Below are 20,045 nucleotides of genomic sequence, written 5' to 3'. Positions count from 1 at the left end.
GCTTATGAGTTAATTCTGTCACTTGGACCATTGATTCTTTACCTTGTATTAATATTCACTTGAAATCATGTGATAGAATTAGTCTGGAATAAATTATTAGGTATCTGTTTAGGGAAACCCCCTCCTCTTACATCCTATTTCTATTAACATCAACTTGGGTTATAAATTTACTTTAGGAAAGAGTAGGAAGTATGTTTTTTAATTTTTTTTAAAATAAGATTGAGTATAAACATTTATGTATAACTCAAGAAATATCACCCTTTACCTCTTGATATTAATATATTTCAGATAATTTGGTTTTAACTAAGCACAGACAATAGGAGATCTTGCTCCAGGATACCTCAAGCTTGGAGAGATACCCCCTAGGTTGTTTGTTTGAATGGATAGGAAGAGCTAGGGCTAGCTATCTTATTGTTAAATAGGATGAATTTTTCTAGGGTAGTTTTGAGTGGCTTTTGTTACTTTTGCCATATTTCTGCTCATGTATTTCATTCATGCTCATGAATGTTCTGTTAAACTTAAGACAGGTCCTCTTCATACTGACGTGGATCCTTGTGACTTGGCAGTTTCATCTTTTCTAGTCCCTTTTCCATACCACTTTTGTTTCCTATCATTCTCCACAGTGTCCTGTGCTGTGGTCTTCCAGGTCTTCTTATCACGCTGTGGATGTTCAATGTACACAAAAACCTCAGAGCCTTTACTTACATCATTCCTTTCATCTGGAAAGGTGTTCTTCATTCTCTACCAATAGTCCAAAAAGTCAGCTAAAGATCTCTTCCATTATGAAGCATTTTCTGCCTACCTCAGCTTGCATTGTTTCCCCCACCCTCATCTCAAAAAGCATTAAAAATTGGTATTTATCCAATTTCATATCTGTAGGTTCGTACAGGATAGAGCTGGAAGGAAGCTTAGAAATTATGCAGAATAAACATTATTTTACAGAGGAAGAAAGAGAGGCTCAGAAAGGTCAACTGAATCGGTAAAGGTCACTTACAGTAATATAGTTGAGGCTAGTTTTATATATTTTTTAATCTTTTGGTTTGTGTATATTGATTTTCTCTTCCCAAATATATTGTAAGTGCCTCCGAATCAGGAACCACGTATGCCTATGTGCTTTGCAGGCCTTACTATAGTTCTCAGAATATAAAATACACTAAATCAGAATTTGTTGGTTGATTGAATCTGAATTATTCTGAATGATGAGGAAAAAACATCTGGATGAAAAATAGAAAACTTAGATAATCTCCAGATGTTTAGCCAAACATATGGATATTTGGAGTCATTCAGATATCTGTCAATCTGCAGAAGAAAAAAATCTGGATATTTAATTGCCATTGTTATTTTTCAATCAAATATTCTGGCATCATATCTACGCTTGTCTATTGCCTAGACTTGATTATTATCATTTTTTACATTCGTGTTTCTGTTGCTTATCATATAAAAACTTTATCTTATGATGTATTCAAAATTGCTCAGGAAAATGAAGCAACTAAATGAGAGATTATAATGACATCAATCCAATCTCATTTGTCTAAATCAACTATACATTCAATTCCTTCCATATCTTGAGAAAACTTTCTAGTTGCAACCATTAAGCTATATGGTAATTCAAAATGCAAGGACTATTATTTAAATGTATTCTGCATGTTTTATTTAAATTTTCTCTAAATCCAAGTTTTTATGTTAATTTTCCTCTTTTAATTACTCTTATAAACCTAGTTTTGGTAATGAGGATACATATGTTCTATGTTACTGAGTAACTGCTTCTAGCCAAAAAAAAAAAAAAAAAAAAATTGAACAAACTCCAAAAGACCAAAACTCCCAAACCCACAGTTGGAGTATTCTTATATTTGGTATAAAAAAAAAAATCAAGTTTTTTTTCTTATTTAAATTGACTATAGTTATTCTGTCATCTTCAAATTTGATAAGCATAATATTCATACCTTTAAATCTTTGTTAACAGGAGGCAAGTTAGATTTCGGTTATTACCGTAATCATTAAATTAACTAAACAGAGACATTATACAACATCTAGATATATATAGTAATCATGTAACCAGATTTATTTAAATCAGTTATAGTAAAACTCAAGGGCCTGCTCTGGAAAAAATAAAACAAAAACAAAACAGCCCTCGTGTTCATGTGACCCACTTCTGCATCTGCTGTGATCTTGGCAAGCAGTAGAGAAAGCAGGCCAGAAAGCCCTATGAATCATAGTTCTTAGACTTTCTGTAAAACAATAACTGAATTGTAGGTACTATGAATGATAGTTCAATTCTTGTATGCTATCCAAGAAACAAACCTATTACTGGAGAAACTAAAACTTGTCAATCTTGACATTCTTGCTATAAAGTAAAAGACCGAAAGTGAAAGAATGGCTCATAGGTTCTTCTGGAAAATAGAAATTAAGGGAATGCACCCAGAACTGGTTTCAGTTTCTGCTCAAAGGCAATAAGAAGTATCATGTTATGGGATACTCTTATGTTTCAGGATTTAAGATGAACATTTGGGAAAAAAGGCTATCTACTTTTGCAGAGAATAAATAGAGAAAATGATCCATTAAGAATTGAATTAAAAACTCCTTAAATTAAAATTAGCTTATAATTTTAATTTTCATTTCAACATAAAAAGGTGGGTGTCGAGAAAGATACTGAAAAAATATATTGGAAGACATGACTTAGGAGCAAGAAATGAAATATGTCAAAAGACTGTCATCTATATAGAAGCCTTATACCTTATTATAAATATTCAAGAAGAAAGGAGAAACATGCTGGACAGTGAACCAAAATTTTTTAATTAGAAGGAACGTGAAATACCTTAAGAGATATGGAGCTGTCTAGTCCATCCTGTATCAATCAGAACAAGTTAAATTGAACCATCAAGAGACAGCCCTAACAACCTGAAGATGGTTGTTATATTCTCACCATACCATCTCCTACCCCTCCTATCCTTAAGTCTTCTCTTCTGTAGGCTAACCATCATTCAAACAATTCTAGATATGGCATGACTATGAATACCTTCACAATTCTGATTGTGCTCTTTTCAATATTTTGAAGCAAATTGTTATCCTTAAAAATTGATGCCAGAATTAAATGTTTATGGTCTGACCAAAGCAGAAAATGGGATTATTGCCATCTTAGTTATGAATATATAAACATGTAAATACACCTACACACATATTAGTAGAAAGTAAGGAAAATACTTCTGGATGGTGAGGATTAAAAGTAATCTAAAATGAAAAATATATGGTAAATAATTCACAGGAGATAATCTACATGTAAACAACTAAGATTTAATTGTACTATTTAAAACTAAAACATCATGACATTTTATATAATCATTGATAATAAATGAGTTTTTCATTTTCATTTGGCAGTCATTTTGCTCCTTACAAAGGGAAAAGAACATGGGGAGGAATTTTTATATTTTTCTAGACAGAAGAAGCAAAAAGTCACAGGCCAAGTCTAGAATTTAAATGTGATATAATAATGATGGGGGACTTTAATTATCTGTAGATATGTAGACATGTAGAACCATACTTTTTTAACCATAATTAGAATAATTAATAATGTCTTGACTTGCCTTAATGATAATTTCTTTATCCTTAGAAAGATAGAAGCAACAAGAGGAAATTTCTATCCTATACCTGATTCTTAACAGCAAATAGAAACTTGCATGGAAACATTTGAGGAAAGTGGCCTTAGAATTTGTGATAAGAGGCAAGAAGATGGTTATAAGCTGAAACATATTTTTTATTTTGGGAGAGCATGTTCAGTTTATTGAGAAAAAAACTTAGACTGAATGGCTGGACTCAAAACAATCACTAATAGATCCATCCAGCCATTCTGGAGAACAATTTAAACTATGTTCAAAGGGCTATAAAACTGTGCATACCCTTTGATCCAGCACTACTACTACTAAATCTATCTCCTGAAGATATAAAAAAGGTTGAGAGAAGGATATATTTGTACAAAAATATTTATAGCAGCTCTTTTTGTGGATGCAAAGATTTGGACATTGAAGGGATGTCCATCAATTCAAGAATGTCTAAACAAGCTGTGGTGTATAATTGTAATGGAATATTATTGTACTGTAAGAAATGACAAACAGGAAAAAGCTGGAAAGACTTACATAAACTGATAACTAGGAGAATGTTGTACACAGTAACAGCAATATTGTATGATGAACTATGAACGACTTAGCTATTTTGAGCAATAGAGTGATCCAAGAAAATCCCAAAGGAACAATGATCAAGCATATTACCTGCCTATTTTTCACTTTCATTCTTTTTAAGTCTTCTTGGATATAACGATTAATATTAAAATGTTAAGTTATTGTACATGTATAAACTATATCTGATTGCTTACCATCTTAGAGAGGAAGGATAGAAAGATAGGGATAGAATTTGGATCTCAAAACTTAAAAAAACCCAAATGTTTAAAAAAATTGTTTTAACGTGTAATTGGGGAAAAATAAAATATACTAAAAAACAAACAAAAAATAATCACTATGGGGTGATTGAAAGAGTGAGTCATGGGACTTTAATTTCATCTCAGTTCTACTATTTATAATTACTATTTGATGAATCTGGGTAAATCCCTTAAACTCTCTAGCCCTCAGTTTTCTCATATGTAAAATGAGAAATTTGGATTAGATGATTTGTCTGGTACATTTTAGCTAGTGATCTATGATTCTATGTTAATAACTTTGCAGGAAGTTTCAGTAGATTGCTTTAGGGACCTGGGATATTTAATATTTCTATCAAGAGCTTAGATAAAGATGACACATTTATAACATGTAAAGATGATACAAAGCTTTATGGCTAACTCACTACATTGAATCTAAAAAGATCTTGGAAATCAAGAACATAGGGCTAAATTGAAGGTGAAATTTAATAGAACTGAATTACACACTTAAGTTAAAATTTTTAATTTCACACAGGAAGATATGATAGACAGCAGATTGTCTACCAAAGTGAGCCTTCACTTGGGGAATACTTGAATATAATATATGTAAATTATGATGACATAAATAACAATAAATATTAAGAATACTTTTTACCAAATGATAAATGAACGAGCATTTATTAAGCACCTACTTTATACCAGAGACTGTAGTAGGCTGGGAATAAAATTAACAAAGTAGTCCTTGCTTTCAAGGGGCAATCATTGTATCAAAACCATACACACATGTACACATACATACACAGATTATTTACACACACACATGTACACACACATGGGTGGGAGGATATTAGTAGGAGGGTTGATAAAGTTCTTAGGAAGGAGGCAAAAGTTGACTTAAGTTTTGAAGGAAGCTATGGCTTCTGAGAGGCAGAAGTGAGAAGTATTCCAGTCTATGGTTCAACTAACTTGGCTTCCTTGCTGTTGCTCACATGTACATTGTTATCTTCTATCTCTATCTTTGAGCAAGCTGTTCCCTATACATGAATAGGGTTGGCCTATGGACTTGGAGTAGGTGAGAAACAATGATGTAAGTTTTCTTCTTATTTAAAAGATGAGGAAATTAAGGAACAAAAATTTTAAGCACTTGCACAGTACAGCTAATGGCAGAACCAGTACTAGAATCCTATAGTTCTTTTTATAGTTTGCCAGACTTTTGTCACGTCACAGTAACCTTTTAACTCCCATTCTACAGCTTTTCATTTCACCCTGAGATCCCCCCATCACTGAAACCCCCTCCTCTGATCAGTGAGTTCCTCCTGCAATCACCATTTCAGAAATTTCATTTTTCAGAAAGTATTTAAATCACTAATTATGTTCCCTCTGCTGCTCTCCTTTGTACTTTCCCATTGTCTTCTCCCTCCCTCCCATCCCCAAGAATTTAATTCTAGTCCCTCTTCTCATGTTCAGTGATCTTCAAATTCCCAAATCCTGGGGAGAATCTAAGAATATCAGAGTTGGGACCCCAGGCCCATCCGGTCCAACCCATACAACCAAAAAAGTCATCACAACACACTCAACAGTCATCTGACCTTCTGAGGTCACCATCACCTTCTAAAATGACATGTGTCATTTTGGACAGCTCTTTTGTCATGAAGGCTAATTCTGATTCTTTGTTAATTCTACTCATTGCTCTTAGTTGAACATGCTGAGGCCAGAAAACACATCTAATTCTTCCACATCACAGTCCTTCATATACTTAAAGGTAATTGTGTCCTGGAAAGATCACTGATTCAGTAGACAAAGGCCTCGGATTTAAAACCTATCTCTTGATTCCACCACCCATACAACATTGGATAGGTTGCCCTGAACCTGTTTCCACATGGGCAAAATGGAGGACTGGCATAAATGACCTTTTGGATCCCTTGCAGTTACACAAATGTGACTCTATAGCTGTCCTAAGCCTTTTCTCTTCTAAGATAAAAATCTCTCATAACTTCAAAAGATATTCATAGAACATGAACTTAATGCCTTTAGCCATTTTAATTATCTTCCTCTAATTGCTCTCCATTTTAAAAATGGTTTTCAAGAAACATAATGCTCAGAACTGCATACACACAGACGTGTGTACACACATGTGCACATGATGCGTTTGAGCATAACGGTACAGTGGGATTGGCTACAGTCTAACCAGGAAATTTGAACCATTTTAAAGTACTCCAAAATTGCATTAGTTTTTTGGGGGCCTGTATCATTTAAAAAAAAAACCCAAAACACTCATTAAGTACATACTATGTATCAGGCACTGTGCCAGGGTCTAAGAATACAAACAAAATAGAACCTGTTCTCAAGGAGCTTACATTTTAGTGAGGGGAAACAACATATAAAAACATTAGCAAATATAATCTGAGGGAAAAGAACAGTTTCAACATGAAGGCAATTTGTGAGCAATAGAATTCATGGGTTTTGGAAGGCACAATAATGTGAAGCAATATTATATCTGGAACAGCTTTTTTGAAGGTAAAGATAAAATTTTATATTATTTCAGCTCAATTTTCTTGCTTGGTAATACTTTTTTGGGTACTGACTTTGTTACTCAAGTCTCTTAGATATCTTTCAAAGCTTTATTTACTCTACTTGAGGATTGCCATCTATACCTTGATCCAATTCATTGATTAAAGTGTTACATTACAGGATCTAACTACTATAGACCTCTGAGACACTGCACCTAAAAAAGTTTTGCATTTCATACATGTTAACCACCAACCATTAATGATTACTTGTTGAGTTGATAGTACTATTATATTCCATCTTTTCCACAAAAACAGTAAGAACTACTCTGTTAAAGGCTTTCTTAAAACTTGTGTAAATTGTATTTATACTATTTCTTGTGTTCTACTACTTGAGAAACCATGTTAGAAAAGGAAATACTAGTTTGGCATAATTTATTCTTCCTGAAGCTGTGGTTACTAATTGTTCTCTAGTTCATTAAATCTCTCTCCAATAAATAAGTTTTAGAGGGTTGCCAAGTTTATTGAACTATGGTTTGTATGGTCTTTGCTTTTTTGAAAAAAAGGAGACTTGCTCTTCTCTATTCCTACAGTTATCTCTGCTGTTCTCCAATCATACTTACCAATTCTTCCAATACCTAAGAATGTAGCTCCTCTGTTGAAGAGAGCTGCTTCTATCATAATGAACCCACAGAAACTTTCTACTCTCAATTACTTGCTCCTAAATCATGTTTCTAGTCAACAATGGATATGGGAAAGTGACCAATGCAGAATCTGGCAGTGGGAAAAGGTGAACCTTAGGCTCTTAGGGATGGCACTGAAAGGAACAGAGACAGTGGGCCATTGCAAAGTTATGAGAAAAGTGCAGGGATAGCAGCATTCTGGGAACAGTCATAGTTTCCTGCCTGCTAGTTAAGACTTTGAAAAGTAGTTCCTCCTATAGGCCTATAATCTTTAATTTCAACAATGACAATGCCTTTAATGGATTGTAATCAATGGAACTGAAAGTTCTCTATTTTTTGTCTCTCTCCCCCCCCCCCCCCCCCCCCCCCCCCAGTCTTAATATTCACTTAGTAATTAGCTCATTGCTGCTTTACATTTGTCTTATGGAAACTTTAAATAGATTTACAACAACATTTAGGCATAGATGAATCTATGAATTCCAAATTATTTTCATTTGGTCCATTTAAATGAAATTTTGTAGCCCTTTTGCAAAATTTTGCATTTTGGGATCATCTCTAAATATTTAATGTTTCAAGGAACCATACTTTCATCAGTGTGACATTTCCCTTCACCAACACAGAAAATAATCCCATTTCATTCAATAGTCTTCACAAATTTTATGGCTCCCCCCAAAAAAAATAATCCTGATGGGTGGCCTTTGGGTAATGAGGCTCTGAAAACTCAGATATGCTGGTCCTCAGAACAAGTCAGTCTTCTCCTGAACCCACATTTGAAGCCACTGAGTACAATGAGATCTGCTTATATCTTATGTTCTTCGGGCATAGTTTGTGACAACACCAGGTCACCTCTATACCATCATGAAATATTCCAGAAAACTTTAGTAGAAGTGTTTCAGAATACTTATATCTTAACTTTTATAACTTTTAGTTGCCCTTTTGTGATGATTTGTGCTTCATAATAAGCACAAACTAGGATTTTAATTGAGGATAGATAAGAAGAGCATATTGAGTCGGAGAAGAGGCCAGTTGAATTGGCCAGCTAATAATACACATTATCAAGTGCTTCCTATAATTGGATGTGGTTAGTAAAACATATACTTACCAATGCCTGGGCTAAAAAATTGAATTCTATTATTGTAAGCATTTAACCAGTGACAAAAGATTGTTTAAAAATTCACAAATATCCTTATGTATTATTTTATTCTTTGTATTATGAACTGAGGGAATCAAATCTTGTCCCATCTGTGTTGTACATGATCCCATATTTTAATGCTTACAGATGGAAACACACAGAATTATAAAGAATTTTAAAGGAAGATAGACAAACACATACAAAAAAAGGTGAGAAAAAGTTGAGAATTTATTGCATTTTTAAAAAAAAATGAAATATAATAACAATTTCCCAGAAAATATTTGATAACCTTGACTGGAATAACCTAAATAATCTTTGGTCCATTGTTATATTTAACTTTTTGATGAGAAACAAGTTTGTGAAAAACCATTTTCTCATAAAATTCAATTGTATTGCATTTGGAAGTAGTCATGACTTAGGAGTAGAAACAATAAATTAAATGGTCCATTTATAATATTGTTTATTTAGCATATGCTGATTAAAACCTTAGGTAAACAGTGGGGAGAAAGCAACTAGGTGTGACTGTGTTTGACATAGGAAGTTGTTAGGTGGAGTCTTGGCTATTTCCTCAAACTGGGAAGAAATTTTCATTTTCAAGCTTATTGAAAAGATGATTCCAACAAGAAAAAAATACATACAGCTTAACCTTCATATTTGAGTGTTTAAAAAAATACCCTTCATATTTGAACTAAGGCAAGAAAAGTACCTTTCCTAATCTCTCTGAATATGGTTGGACTTCAATAAAGGACAAAGTTTTCAAGAAATTCAAGAAGCAGAAAAAAACAAATTTGAACAGAATTCTGGGAGAAGTTGATATAAATTTGGCAATTTGGGGGAAAAAAAAATCTAAGGTCACAAACCCTGGGCTTTAATGGAACAGTAATGCTTAAAGATATAGGGTACTCAGGCACAGAGCCTGGATCCATGGAACTAATGACTAAATATATTAATTAAATTGGCAAAGAGGTATCATCCATAGGAGACCCAATGGGGGAAGGCCCTCGGGAAATATAATTCAACAAACAGTTTTTATGTAAAAATGAAATCGTTCTAGACCTCAAAAAGTTTACATTTTACAAGAAGGGAGAAAAAGAGAGGTGTTGGTTGTCTGGAAGAAGAGAACTGAAAGGTTTAAGGGCTCGGGAAAGTGGACTGTGTCCTGAAAGTTGAGGGGAATCGGAACTGGGACAGGTCCCTTGAAGATAGAGGAGCGGTTGGATGCCTAGGATAGGAGAACTGCAGGGTGCGATGGCTCAGGAAGGCAGAGCTTTGAAACGGGAGAGCTCAAGTCCGGAGTCAGGAAACTGGCACTGGCTCCCAGGCCATTGACAATTAGGAGGGAAGAGAAGGGGTTTGGAAATAAGGTGCAACATGCATTTTTGATTTCCTTCACAAGCTAATTGTACAATATTTCAGAGTCTGATTCTTTTTGTACAGCAAAATAATGTTTTGGTCAGGTATACTTATTGTGTATCTAAGTTATATTTTAATGTACTTAACATCTACTGGTCATCCTGCCATCTAGGGGAGGGGGTGGGGGGGGGGGGAGGGGGTGAAAAAGTGAACAAGACGTTTTGGCAATTGTTAATGCTGTAAAGTTACCCATGCATATATCCTGTAAATAAAAGGCTATTAAATAAAAAAAAAAAGAAAAAAAAAAGTAAAAAAAAAAAAAAGAAAAAGAAAATAAGGTGCAGGTTACAAACTGAGCTTTTGGAATGTAAGGGAGGTGGGGGGAGGGGAGGGACAGGAAGGGGTTCCGTCCCCGCAGTAGGGGGAGTCATGGGTGCGGCTGCCCGGAGCGGAGCTGATTCGGAAAGGGGGCTAAGTTCCGAAAGGAGGCTGCAGGGTCCCTGGAACACCGGGTAGCCTGGGTCTCTGAAGGGGGTGGGAGCTGGAAAGGGGGCTGGCTGGCCGGCTCCCACAACGGGAAGAAGGCGGCTCTAGAGTCAAGGACGACGACTCGGCTCTCTCAGGGGAAGGGGGCGAATTTAGCGAGAGTGGGGCTGAAGGAAGTCTACGAAGCTGACAGGCTCTGAGGGAGGAAAACCAGAGGAGTCTGGGAAGGGGTCTCTGGGGCCGGGAAACGGTCGAATTCGCCGGAGTCGGGCAGCTGAGTGCGATAGCGTCAGGAAGGAGGGGTGAGGGGACCAGAGGGGCTGAGACCCTGGAAAAGGACGGCTCAAAGCTGCAGGATCAGGAAGGAGAGCCGAGACCCTGGCATGGGGGGCGGGGGAGAAGGGGGGAGTGCCCCACGCCCAGAGCACGCGTGGGGCGGCGCGCCGGCAGCTCGGAAGCGCACGGAGGAGCCGAAGGGAAGCCGATTCCAGAGGAGGGATGGAGAGAGCTCCGTCGGACGATCCCGGGCGGCGGGAGAGAGGGCCCCGCACTCACCGCAGCTCCAAACGTCCCTTACCCGCAAGTGCAAATCTGGCACAAACAGAGGAGCGTCATCTCGCCCGCCGAAGCCTTCCTCCGGGCTGTTTCCAACGCTCCAGAAGCGCGGCCGTAACCACAGCAACCCCGGGGCTGCCTAGTGACGGCCGCGGCGTCCTACGAACGGGGCGGGCTTCCGGCGTCGTCAGAGGGGGCGGGCGAGTCGAAGGTCGCGGTCCTCACCACGCCCCCTACCCCCGCCTTCCCCTTCCCCAGCTCCCCCATCCTTGGGTTCCGCGTTTGGAACAGCCTCCTCCTCCTCCGCGTTTCCTCCGGCACGCGTGGTGGTGCCTAAGCTCCCGAGCCTGACGTCGGCTCCTGGGCTTTTTTTTGTCATTTGTAACCGAGCGAATAGGTGAGTCGGGGGGACTCCCGGGAGACGGGGGGGCCCAAGGCCAGGCAGACTAGAGTGACTGCCTCCAGCGTCTTCCCGGAGCGCTTGGAGATCCGCTTCCCTGTCCGGCGTCACTCGCTGGGGTCAGAGGTCGCGCACGCCCAGGCTGTCACAGCTGCGAGGCGACCGGGAACCCTGGGAAGTTGTGAGACGCCGGCGCCCGCGTGCCGCTCGGGACACCTTCACGCCGCGTGCCCCCCTGCGCCCCTTTCCCCCGCCTTCCTCTCCCCCTTGTCCCGGCTCACTCTCCTTTACTTATTCCCCACCCCCAGCAAAAGCGCCGTCCGAAAGCGGCCGCACCTGCAGCCCGGCCTCCCGCGGTCCCAGCTCCGGGGAAGGGCGGGCGGGCGGGCAGGAAACTTCGGCGAGGCGCGGCGGACGTTAGCGCTCCTCGGAACCGAGCGCTCTACGGGAGGGGCGGCAGTGTTGGGGTCCCGGGGCCTGGCCCTGCTCGGGCAGACCGTGCTCCGTCCTCTCGCCGAGCCCCGCGGTTCCCTTGTAAGATGAGAGAGATTACGAGCGGCTAAACTTTGGGGGAGCAGAGGAGGACGTGGCGGGGATTCGTGGACCCCTTTTAGCGATCTGCGCAATCCACGAGCTCTCCCAAAATAATGCTTTTAAATGCAGAAAACAAACTACATAGGATTGCAAAGCAAACAAATATACCGAAAAGGAGCTGTGGAGCTTTATATAAAATCAATTTATGTGCATGGGTGCTTATATCTGTTTATAGATGCACATACACAACGTCGGAGCACGTGCATGCTAGGCAGGGGTATTTATGTGTATCGGAGGGGATTGATGATACAAGTTTGGAAAAATAAGCCAGTGTGGAAGGCTTTGAAGGTCTAAACATTAGTACTTGGGCAGTGGCGAGTCATTGAAACGCATTCTGTTGTACGCAGGAATGGGATGAAGCCATTACTCATTTATGTGGGGTTTTATTGTGTGCTGTGCCTCAAGTACTGGGGACGCGGAAAAAGCCACATGTATATGTATATGTATGTATGTATTTCTGTGTGTGTGTGTTTTTGTATTGTAAGGAGTTCACCAGAATTTTGGTTAACTCATCCTGGAAGACCTCTAATGTCAGCAGCAATCATGTTATTAATAGCTTGCTATCTATGGTGGGACACTATACTAAGCACTGGAGAGGATCCTGATTTTTGCCTCTGAATCTATCATACCATGATTCTAGGTTCTGAGGATCCAGAGGCCAAAAAAAAAAAAAAAAAAAAAAAGCCCTTGAACTCCTTTACATTCATCTTGTCACTTTGCCCTAACTCCTCTCCCTAGATTACAGTCAACTATTCAGCAGGATTCTTTTTTTTATTTTTTATTTTTTTTTTGGGTAATAAGGATTTAGAAGGTCCAGAGTAGTCAGACATAGTATCAGGAAGTTGACTTTAGGCATCAACAGTATATAGACCATAAATTTATACTTGACTTCTCAGAATTTGTTGAAGTTAACACAGCTTGTTTCAAAAGTCTTAGTATACTAAGAAGCATTGTCAATAATGCAGTTTTAAGCTTCTAATATTCCTTCCCATTTGGTAGTTAGGGCTTAAATTGAGAATTGTTAAGAGGCTTTTTCTCTGGTTCTTTGGAGTCCAACTCTCTTGACTAAATAAACAAAACTGAATCCTAGAGAAGTTAAATGACTTCGGAGATGGACCAAATTAATTGTAAATTTTTTTTAAAGCTTCAATTGTGAAAATAAAATTTGCAAATTACTGAAAACGCTTGAAGTCATTTTGATTTTACCTGTGTGGACATTTTAAAAACTTGCTTCTCTTAGTCTTTAATGACTCATGTTAAAGATTTGTGTAAATGTCTCTAGGTCATGATGAATCAGTTTCTAAATTTATTGCTCTGTACATTTCAAAGGAGGCAAGCTGGGCATCATAGTAGTTAGTCATGTACCTAGAGTTGAGAAGATTTGAGTCTAATTCTCAGGTAGCAGGTGTGTGATGGCAAGTTATATAACCTCTTTTGGCCTCAATTAAATATTGTAAAATGGAACTCTGCAAAATGGAAGTAGCACCTGACTCTCACGGTGATTATGAAAATAAAGTGAAATCATGTTTGTAAAGTTTTTGCAAACATTAAAGTGCTATGTAAATAGTGTTCAGTTGTGTCTAACTCTTCAATACCCATGTGGGGTTTTCTTGGCAAAGATATCAGAGTAATTTGGCATTTTGTACAGTTGAGGAAATGGAGCAGATGGGGTTAAGTGACTTGCCCACTTAAGTTAAGAATCACTTAACTTAGTGTTTGAACTGACAAAGATGAGTCTTCTTGCTTCTAGGCCTGGCACTCTGTTCACTATATCACTTAATTACTTCATGTGTAGACATAAATGTTAGCAGTAAAAAACGAATTCTAAACAGAAGTGGCTGTGACTGTACTAAAATTCTTACTACTGTAGTAGTTGTAAATAAACAAAAGAGAAAATTAAAAAAAGTTCTTCCATGATTCCTTTGCAAAATATTGAGAGAAAATTGATTGAAATGTCATTCCTAAACTTGGAGTAAACTGTTTGATGATTTGTTCACTTTATGGTAAATTTTTCTTTATTAAAGCTTTTTATTTTTCAAAACATATGTATGGATAATCTTCAACATTAACCCTTACAAAACTTTGTATTCTAATTCCTCCCCTTCCCCCCATCCTTCCCTTGGATGGCAGGTCGTCCAATATATGTTAAATATGGTAGAAATATATGTTAAATCCAACATATGCATACATATTTATGCAATTATCTTGCTGCACAAGAAAAATCAAACCAGAAAAATGAGAAAGAAAATAAAATGCAAGCACACATAAAGTAAAAATGCTGTTTTGTGAACCACACTCAGTTCTATGGTAACTTATGAAGAAACTAAGAAGTTTTTTTTTGTTTTACACTGAAAAAAAGATATTGAAAGGCAAATTTTTAAATTACAATACCCACTATGAAACCAAATCCTGGGCACTGTTTTCAAATCCATAAACTAAAGCATTTCTTAAAGAAATTTTAGTAAAATTTTATACATATATACAGAACACAGAGAGGAATACTTAAAGAATAATTCTGGTGATTAGTCAGTTTGCTATAGATTGACTGCATGAAGAAAACACTGTTTTTGCCTTGTTTGTACTATTAATTTAAACAAGAAATGGTAAAGACCATTGACACATAACAAAAACAAAGGGCCACAAAATAAAAGCAATAATAAAATATAGCAGTCTGCTTTTTGAATTAAGGAGGATAAAATTTTATTGAAAACAATGCAGTTTTTAAAAGTTCCATATTATGCTTAATTTAAGGAAGAGTGGACTTTAAGGGCTGCTTTTTCTTAATAAGTAGAATATAATTAAAATGATGGATATATTTTGCTTAGAACCTAGGGTTCTTTATTTTAGGGCCTAAAAATATGTTTTACATTTTGTAGATTCTCTAGAGTATTCTTTGAGGTGAGAGTCCAGAAGCGGGAAATTGGCTGAACTTTTAGCTATATAGGAGTTGAACTTTTACAAACTGCTCATGTTCAGTATTTATTATCTTTGCAGGTTATTGTTTCACTACTGTCTTGAATCCAGTTTTAAATTCTTCCAGGTCTGCCTCAACTATAAATGAGCTTTTTTGGGATATATTTTATATTAAAGTGTCTAAAGTGAACATTATACATAACAGTTTCCAGATGATTTATGTAACCTGGCAATCAAGACTTTCCAACACTGGTTCTTCTCACCTCTCACTACTTCCTAACATGGAAGTCTTTAGTCTCATAGTTCCTCGAGTATAATCTATTTCAGTATGGGTATCTTCTACATATAGCTTGCTTTGTATGTATTTATTTACATGATCTCTGCCCATTAAATTGTAGGCTCTTTGATTGAAGGAATTTTCTTTTGCCTCTTTTTTATATCCCCAGCACTTAACACGGGCCTGAAACATAGTAGACTCTTTATATTCAATATAATCTTGTTATGTTATTTTTCTCATCTAAAATATGCTTCTTCAAATTCTCTAATTACTCCTCTACTATTGAGAATACAGCAGAAGCTTTACAATTTCCAGGACATGTACCTCTTGCCCCACTATTTCCCCCAATTTTTTTAGAATAATTATTGCTCCTGCCTGCATTGCCTCCAAAGTGGTTCTTTTCCCATATGCTGGACTTTGGCATGACCTCAAGATATGTAACCAAGTGAAGGGTGGGATAGGAAGATAGATTCGTAGCCTTCCCATATATCAGGTTGTTAGGATTGTTTACAACACAACCCATCTCCCTTTTATTATAATTCAGAATTCCCCGTCTATCCCCAAAATCCACGGATGGCTTCTTGTGGCTGTGTGAGCCTCTAGCCTCCCCCTAGACTGAGAAGGTAAGCTTCTCAAAGAGTATGAACACAAGTAGAGTACAAATACATTCTTGCCACCTATCCCTATACCATATCATCTCCCAGACTATCGGTGGCTGCATCAGGTGCTTCTCAGTGGGCTTTACACTCCTAGGAAGATTACCCAGATGCTTCGGGGGTTTTTTTCCCCTCATGGACATTTTTCCTGATATTGTGAGGTGCCTTTAGTGAGAATGAAAATGATATAAAGATCACCAATTGCACTAATATTACATTATTTAACTTGAAAGGGCTAAAAGCCAAGACAAAGTGGAGGGAGAGTTAGTGGGCAACTTTTTGTTCTTAGATGATTATGCACTCAGTGCAACCTGAGACAATAGAATATGGATCTGTTATCTATTGCTTGTGCTAATTTTGGCCTGACAATATCAAGAAAAGGATTTTTCACCAGATCACAGCAGCACATCATCTATCTGCACATGGAACCATCACTTACAGCAAATGGAGAAATTTTGAATGCCATGGATAAGTTACTTTGGCAGTATACTTTCTAGGGATGTCCACATAGATGATGAGGTGGACTCATGCATTGCAAGAGCTAGTTCAGTATTTGGGAAGTTCCCCAAGAAGGTTTGGGAGAGAAATGATATTAGACTGACTATCAAACTGAAGGTCTGCAGAACTATTGTGCTACCCTTATGGGTTGTATGCCTGTGAAACCTAGACAGTATATCAGTTCCATGACAGGAAACCAAATTGCTTCCATTTGAATTGTCTTAGGAAGATACTAAAGATACCTAAAGTCCAATGGTTCCATCATAACTCTAAGATCAAATATTTAATTTTTGTTTCATCCTTTTTTTAGTTTAATATTTGTGTTTTATACTATATATAAATAAGTAAATATGTATATATTGGGAGTGCGTGCCTAAAAATTTTTTTACTGAATTTTTTCCCCTTACTGATGGAGTATGTTAGTAACATTGGCACATTTTATATAGTTTGCAGTATTTTGTAACATAGTTGTTGTAGTAGCAGAACTTTAAGATTTGTAAAGAAGTTTGCAAATATTGTCTCTGATTCATACAACAACCTTGTGAGAGTAGTACTATTATTGTGCGATGGAGCAACGCAGTTAGTATTTCACTGTTTAATTTTATACTGCCTTGCCTTTGTTACTTAACAGTTGCCTGGAGGCTCCAGGAAAGGAGGGCCTTATATTTTTATAATAGAGTTCTTGTATCCCTCAATAGAGAAATCCTTTTTGCATCAGTGAATTCAGCCTAAGAACACAGATCCAGCATTGTTCAGAACTTTGATTGAACTTACAAGTCATTAATGAGCAATCAGTTCAGTTTTTAATGGATAAAAATATTTGAGGCAATTTTAAATGTTGATTTTAATGATTGGACACAAATTATCAGATTTATAATCTACCTACATGTGTATGTTTTGGTGTGAACAAACATTCATGACCTAGAAATGAAGGAATACTGTGATGGTTCTTTATCTGTTACCCAGAAGTTGCCCATCTCAGTGATTCTTTGTTTTTATGTAGCCTTTGGCATTCTGGTACCTGAGCTATTTAAATGACTACAGTGTGCTATCACATTAACTACTAACACTGAGTTTTGATGTTGATTACATGACAATTGACTTGTCAGCTACCAACATTTTATTATTTTTCTTAACTTTTATCTTTAGCTCTATTTGTAATAGAATACAATTTAATTTTTAACCACAGGGGGAAAAGAGACCATGGTGCTCAACAGTTTGGATAAGATGATTCAACTCCAAAGAAATACCCGTAACATTAGGAACATCTGCATACTGGCTCATGTGGACCATGGTAAGCATCATGTTTGAATTACATTATTCTGAGTAATAAAAATGTGTGAGGTAGGAGTGACTAATGCGTGGGCAATTTATAGGGTTTTAATTTATACTATTAGACTGGGTAATTTTCCTAGAGGTAAGAGAAATCCAAGGCAGTTTCATCAGGTCTGTTATGGTAGTGGTTTAGTGCAGGGCTTCTTAAACTTTTTCTACTCATGACCCCTTTTTGCCCAAGAAATTATTACATGACACGAGTTATGAGGCATATAAAATTGGTATAGAAACATTCAGTTTAAGAAGCTTTGGTTTAATTTAGTATTATCATGAGATCATTGCTTAGAACAGCTAGGTGGATAGAACAGCACAATGGATAGAGTGCTGGGTTTGGAGTCAGAAAGATTCAACTTCCTCAGTTCAAATCTGATCTCAGATACTTACTAGCTGTGCAACATGGATAAGTCACTTAATCCTTTTCACCTCTGTTTCCTCATCTGTAAAATGAGCTAGAGAAGGAAGTAGTAAATCACTCCAGTACCTTTGCCAAAGAGACCTCAAATGGCATCAGAAAGAGTCAAACTTGAGTGATATGATAGAACAACAAACAACAACATTGCCTTAGGATTGAGAGAGATGTCTGAAGCCATCTCTAGTGTATGCCTTTAATTTTATACATGAGGAAACAGAGCTTCTGACATCCTAAAGAGAAATGAAATGATTTCTACAACATCAAAGAATCAGAGTGAGAGGAGGAATGAGAGGGAATTTTACTGCAGGAGGTCCTTTGACTCCAGAGTTGATATTTTTTCTACTTTACCACTCTTATCTTTTTTCTTTATTGGACTATAGCTTTAAGGATTCATGGAAAATCATTGGCACATTTTATATAGTTTGCAGTGTTTTGTAACATAGTTGTAGTAGCAGAACTTTAAGATTTGTAAAGAAGTTTGCAAATATTGTCTCTGATTCATACAACAATCTTGTGAGAGTAGTCCTATTATTGTGCCCACTTTAAAAATAAGGAAAACTTACTAAAATTGAGACAGATCAAGTCCTATGTGCCCGGGAGTCTCCTAGGTAGCAGGTTTCTGAGGCAGGATTCAAACTTGAGTTTTTCCGTGGCCAAGGCCAACACTCTCTCTACTGTTTTTTAGATTCTTGTTAATTTATTTTAAGTGCTAGATTTTGGTCTAATTTCACTTATTAGTAACAACTATGGGATCTTTTTAAAGCCATATCCAGTGGTCAAATATTCAGCCCTAAGTAATTTACAGTTTAAAAAAAAAAAAGAATAAATGCCCTTTAATTATTCTTATTTATAGGGAAAACCACACTGGCAGACTGCCTCATATCTAGCAATGGAATCATCTCCAGTCGTCTGGCTGGGAAGGTAAGATACTCTTTTTTATGGATACATATTCATTAGGATTCCACAGTTTAGTTCAGCAAGTATTTATTGGGTGTTTACCATAGGCTCAGCACTTTGAATGTATGAAAGATGTCTAAAACATGGTTCTTATCCTAAAAAAGTTATGGTTTACTAGGAAGATAAGTCGGTACACTTAGAAAACAATTATATAATCATATGAGGAGGAATTTGATATAAGTACAAAAATGGATGGTATAGAGAGTTGTGGAGATAGTTTAGTGATTAAGAATAGACCTTCTATTGTTGGAACACTGGGAAATAGATTGAGAGGTAATATGAACAAAGGCTCTGAATGTGATGTATTTGGAGAATAGTAAGACCAGCTTACTAAGAATGGAGTTTTTGGGGGGAAGTTATTTAGGTTAGTATTTTGGAAACTATCTTGAAAAGAACCTTGAAAGCTGGTATGAAAAGTTTCAACTTCATTCTTAGTATAGTAGGAAACAATGAAAAGCTTTTGAACTGGAAATAGCAGGATGAAATGAATGTTTAAGATGGGTTGGTCTATAGGTTTCTATGGGTAGGATACAAATAGAGGATTTGTTGGAATCTTGAGGAATTAGGGCATGAAATATTGAGGACTATGATGGTTAGGCGACAGTAGTGATGGAAAGGAAAGGATAAATACAACAATTATTTTTAAAGTATGAATCATTTTGAGTTCTACCTTTAAGGTCCTTATGACCTGTCATTCTGGAAACATGATTTAGTAACTAATTGAAAATTGAAGGCCAAAAGAAGAGGGAAGAAATAAAGAATTCAAAGGTTTAGGGCCTGGGAAATTGAAGAGTAGGGTTAGTGAGAGAAATAGAGAGTTTGGCAGGAGTTAGTTTGAGGAATATGTTGAATTAGGTTTTGTAAGAGTAAGTTGTAATGATG

At 37.1% G+C, this 20,045-nt stretch overlaps 2 protein-coding genes across 3 annotated transcripts in view; one reads left to right on the top strand and one right to left on the bottom strand.

Moving 5' to 3' along the window:
- Positions 1–20,045, bottom strand: part of SAXO2 (stabilizer of axonemal microtubules 2) — a 90,332-nt gene that overhangs the window by 17,980 nt on the left and 52,307 nt on the right. The window contains exon 1 of one of the 2 annotated variants that reach the window (XM_023496642.2): positions 11,144–11,299. The exons of the other annotated variant lie outside the window; for it this stretch is intronic. Coding sequence (XP_023352410.1) covers positions 11,144–11,181 — 38 coding nt within the window. The 5' untranslated portion in view covers positions 11,182–11,299. Of the gene's footprint in view, positions 1–11,143; positions 11,300–20,045 lie in introns of those variants that run through there. 2 annotated transcript variants of the gene reach the window in all.
- EFL1 (elongation factor like GTPase 1) overlaps positions 11,413–20,045 on the top strand; it is a 196,461-nt gene continuing 187,828 nt past the window's right edge. Inside the window, exons 1-3 of the mRNA XM_031955656.1 lie at positions 11,413–11,518; positions 17,649–17,753; positions 19,060–19,127. Of these exons, the coding sequence (XP_031811516.1) occupies positions 17,663–17,753; positions 19,060–19,127 (159 nt within the window). The 5' untranslated portion in view covers positions 11,413–11,518; positions 17,649–17,662. The remainder of the gene's footprint in view (positions 11,519–17,648; positions 17,754–19,059; positions 19,128–20,045) is intronic.

The sequence above is a fragment of the Sarcophilus harrisii genome, chromosome 2 (genome assembly GCF_902635505.1).
Source record: "Sarcophilus harrisii chromosome 2, mSarHar1.11, whole genome shotgun sequence".
NCBI classification, from domain to species: Eukaryota; Metazoa; Chordata; class Mammalia; order Dasyuromorphia; family Dasyuridae; genus Sarcophilus; species Sarcophilus harrisii.
This window is presented reverse-complemented; position numbering and strand designations above follow the sequence as displayed.